At 38.2% G+C, this 2,191-nt stretch overlaps 1 protein-coding gene across 1 annotated transcript in view; it reads left to right on the top strand.

Annotated features, from left to right (window-relative positions):
* Window positions 1-1,176: 1,176 nt before the first annotated feature.
* SMIM28 (small integral membrane protein 28) overlaps window positions 1,177-2,191 on the top strand; it is an 11,241-nt gene continuing 10,226 nt past the window's right edge. The window contains exon 1 of the mRNA XM_040448629.1: window positions 1,177-1,247. Coding sequence (XP_040304563.1) covers window positions 1,177-1,247 — 71 coding nt within the window. The remainder of the gene's footprint in view (window positions 1,248-2,191) is intronic.

The raw sequence follows: 2,191 nt of genomic DNA, 5'->3' as shown, positions 1-2,191 counted from the left end.
GGCCCATTTTGCACATATGCAAATTCCTGAAACAAGAGAGTAAACGGAAATATTGCCATGGGTTAATCAACCATAAAAAGTGAATGAAGGGGTAAATAAAATTCTCACACAATCCAAATGGTCCCTCCAACTGGTCACCCCTGAAAACAATTTCCATAAATCTATCTGTAATCACAAACCCACTCAAGATTTTATTCTTATAATCTAAGTGTGTGTTTGCAGTAGGGGGAGGGGACCTTTAGATTTTGCCGCTGTTGTTGTTGTTGTTGTTATTTGGGCAAGCTCACAAAGCACTGGCTGACGTCTATAGAAGAAAGAAGATTGGGAACCTATACACTGTGACTTTAATTATATCACCACCTCAAAACTACTCAAGTGCTTGTTGACAGAAGAGAGCTTGTCTCAACAATCAGGCTGCACGTGAAAACTGTCCAGATGTATTTGGAATTCATTTCTCTCATTTCAAATCATGAAATCAAATCTATCGAGCATTTTCATAGGATAGTATTCCTAATCAGAGGAAGAAGACCTTGATACAAATAAGGACTTCAAAACATGTATTTAAATCAGTTAGTGGATGTTCTCTATGTTCTTCTGGATGGCCAGCAGTGGCTACTGCTTATCCATGAACTGTAATATACCTAACATACGCCACTTACATTATTTGTTCCATTCCATATACTTGCTAAAGTTTTGCTTCAGATTAAAATTTTCCCAAGAGCATTTTGGTCTTCTAAATGACATTGCTTAAAGGTATTTGATTGGGAGCAACTTTTGGGGGATTCTGATGAGCTCAAGCGAATGGTACAGCCCAGTGTATCGACCCACTGATTCAAGTGCCAGCACTGTGGAGTTTGAATAGGGACCTCCACGGAGCAGGAAATGAGTCCAGTGCCCAGATGTAGCTCCAGTTGCTCACGGGTTCATATTCAAGTACATGCAATCCAATAATCTTCTGGTGAAGTCATCTTCCTGACAGTGGTCAATAGAGAAATACAGATGGCATGTAAAAGGAGATTCCAGTAGCAAATATCTGAGTTCCCACTGAATGTTAGGACTGGACTGGGCTTTCAGAGACCATGACTTCAAAAACAATTGTTCATCTTCAATTAGAGAGGTCGAGAAAGACTTTGGGGCCATTTCAACACAGAATATAACCTATGAACTAATGAAAGCATGTACACAGCACAGAAGCAGGCAGAAGATGTGGTCATCGACTGTGTCTGGGCTGATGGCGATAGAGGCAAGTCAGGAAAAATGTCAAAACACACACACACACACACACACACACACACACACGCACACAAACAATGCTAGAGAAAGAATAGGAGTTTGAAGGCAACTGATTTTTCCTATGAGGACTCATTTTTATAACCATGCAACATTTGTCATCTCTAGGATTCGCATCAAGTTTAAGGCAACTACACCTATGAAAAGAGGAACAGCCCCCATTATCCTAAATTTCCTTTGCTCACAGTGAGGTGTGGTTACATCCAGACCTTATTTCTGGGAATTGCGTAATCTTGGAAAACCTTGGAAAATTGTTTAATTTTTATTATTTAATTTTTAATTTTAATTTTAAAAAATTGTTGAACCCTTCATCTCCCAATCTGCAAATTTAGAAATAATTCTTATAATTCAGAGTTGTAAAAAAAATAGATAATATAATAATATATGACAGTTTAGGCATTAAATAATGGGGTTCCTCCACCCAACTCCCTGTCATATATATGAACAAAGAAAATATGTACAAATTACATGGGGATTTTTAATCTAAATGCATCCACCTACCTAGTTCCGATTTTAAATTCAACAGTGTCAATTTAATTTCAGAACATTTGCGATCATTATGTTTTTAAACATTGTTCTAACATTTAAATTTCAAAGAGAGAGACAGAGACAGAGGTTCGGGGGGGAGGGGCAGAGAGAAAGGGAGAGACAGAATCCGAAGCAGGCACAAACTGTAAGACATGACCTGAGCCAAAGTCAGACACTCAACCAACTGAGCCACCCAGGAGCCCCTTGTGATCATTATTCTACTTTAATTATATCTAGATTTTCCTTGATTCTAGGTATAGAGATCTAAAGGCCAAATATTTGAAAAGACCCAAGTTCATGACTAGAGAACACAGTAAGCTCATACAGTTCATATCCTGCTTTCTGATTTGGGGGAAGAATTGATATTTTTTTT

The sequence above is a fragment of the Herpailurus yagouaroundi genome, unplaced genomic scaffold, assembly GCF_014898765.1.
Source record: "Herpailurus yagouaroundi ecotype Mexico unplaced genomic scaffold, PumYag 198, whole genome shotgun sequence".
NCBI classification, from domain to species: domain Eukaryota; kingdom Metazoa; phylum Chordata; class Mammalia; order Carnivora; family Felidae; genus Herpailurus; species Herpailurus yagouaroundi.
This window is presented reverse-complemented; position numbering and strand designations above follow the sequence as displayed.